We start from the raw sequence: 1,926 nt of genomic DNA, 5'->3' as shown, positions 1-1,926 counted from the left end.
TATACATCTTCAGACCGTTAACGTCTTGTTCTTGTAAGGTGGAGCTTCTGATCGAGGCCGTCCGACAGAAGATCTGTGTGCGACGCGTACAACCAACATTTCGGAAGCGCCTGGAGCAGGACAACGAAGCTCCGTTGATAGTGCTGGCCACGTCCGGACCCTTGACACCGCAGTGGGTGTTCTACTTTTCCATCGCCAAGTGCGGCCAGACGTTCATGCGGTGTCAATGGGACTCATTATTGCTGGAAGTAGGTACTGTGGCTGTACTGCTAGCACCGTGGTGAAATTTCAAAAGATCTGAGACCTTCGAGACCCTTGTCGCTGCGGTCTGGACGTCGCGCTTCTTGTTCTTCAAGTTCATGCCCATATCCGGTGCCGTCAAGATCCAATCGCGATGCCCCACTTGGCTCGGTCTATCTGCACTGGATTTCCACTTTGCGTCCCAACCGCTGCCATTGCCGCTCGGTTGGCACGCATTGCAAGCCCCGGTGGATGTTGATGCAGCAGCTCGTTGACGTGATCTCCTTTGTAATCTGACTGTAACTTTTGTATGCTATAGCCGATCATGAATCGTCTTGCTGTAGCAGTCACGTTGCTGGTCGAAGGGCCCTGAACGTTTTTCTTGATCGATCCGCACCCCATACTGCGCAGAATTGGTGCCATCCAGCAGATTGCCTTGCAGATCTTCATTCTGTTTACGGGCAACTACAACTTCTTCAACTTCCTGTTCATCTGGAACTGCGCATCGTCGAAGCTTCCAGTGACGGGAAGAACGCTGCACCGCCGTCTAAAAGTGAGGTCAACATGTTCCTAGTTCTAGCCGTGCTTGAATGGCGACGATACGTTCTCCATTGCCTCAACGAGATCCGCATCACGTGCTGCGCAGTCGAAGAAGATCGGGCTCAGTTCGATGGGCCAACCCAACGACGTCGCTTACAAGGTGAATGGCGCTCGTACAGTCGGTCGGAGCTACGACAATGTCGTGCAGATGCTGCAGACGCAGACCAGACCGCTCAGCATCCAGTTCTTCTGTCCGTTTAGACATGATGGGCTCTTTGCAGTGTAGTTCCGAGGAGTACGACAATTACAACGGACAATGGCAATGTTATTGTTAAGGATCTGCCAATGGCCCATCCGGTTATGCGAAAGCTCACGGGGTGTACATTTTCGACGCCATCCACTACATGGATGGCGAGGTGAGCAATGGATTGCAGTACAACCGACCAATCAGTCTGCTCCGTTGCAGCACTCGCCCTATGGTCGTGATATTTGGACGTTCGAAGATGATGCCCCCCCCCATACCTGGAATGTCCACAATATTCATGTCCAACCGTTTCTCTTTTGCGTCTACTATGGCTCCATCGCCTCGACCCTGCAATATGGACGATTTTGAGTCGTGACGTGGCTCGGGGGGGGGGGGATGCTCGTGTTCTGAGAAGGCTTGGGCAATGACGGCGTGCTGAAACAGAAGGAGCAGACTCGGGGTCCGAGAATTCGAATCCAGGTGGAGATGCCCAAGGAAATGGTGCTCGCCATGCGGCCGGACTTGTGCAGTGCCGTGAAGTGCAAGAACAACAATGTCATTGTCGCTATTGTGCGGTCGCCTTTCATGCGCCTTTGAGACAGCCTGCTCAAGACAAGGGAGCATTTTACTGGTGGGGCCTGCGTCGCTCAAGCGCAAGAAACGCTTCCATTTGCTGCTAACCGACCATGACCGTTTGCTGTTTGTCAATAAGGACACTAACTTATTAGAGGATGAGATCATGTGTTCCCTGATCGTGACGGTGAGCTCGCGCTCCAAGTACCAAGCGCTCACGATTTCCACGCTCAAGACGGACTATGTGCTGATTGACAACTTCATTAGACCGGACATCTAGGCCCGTACTCTCCTGGCTTAAAGTGGCGAGCAGCAGGCGTTTCCTCGTG

The 1,926-nt window shown here is 52.9% G+C and overlaps 1 protein-coding gene across 1 annotated transcript; it reads left to right on the top strand.

Moving 5' to 3' along the window:
* Positions 1-359: 359 nt before the first annotated feature.
* PPTG_03664 (hypothetical protein) lies at positions 360-1,877 on the top strand (the record flags this gene model as incomplete). Its single annotated transcript, XM_008896351.1, has 6 exons — positions 360-488; positions 560-591; positions 652-793; positions 821-1,031; positions 1,440-1,594; positions 1,677-1,877. 6 exons carry the CDS (start codon positions 360-362, stop codon positions 1,875-1,877), a joined length of 870 nt encoding a protein of 289 aa, XP_008894599.1.
* Between the last annotated feature and the right edge of the window lie 49 nt (positions 1,878-1,926).

The sequence above is a fragment of the Phytophthora parasitica genome (assembly GCF_000247585.1).
Source record: "Phytophthora parasitica INRA-310 unplaced genomic scaffold supercont2.4, whole genome shotgun sequence".
NCBI lineage: Eukaryota > Oomycota > Peronosporomycetes > Peronosporales > Peronosporaceae > Phytophthora > Phytophthora nicotianae.
The sequence above is the reverse complement of the archived record's forward strand: the minus strand, read 5'-3'. Positions and strand labels throughout refer to the sequence as shown.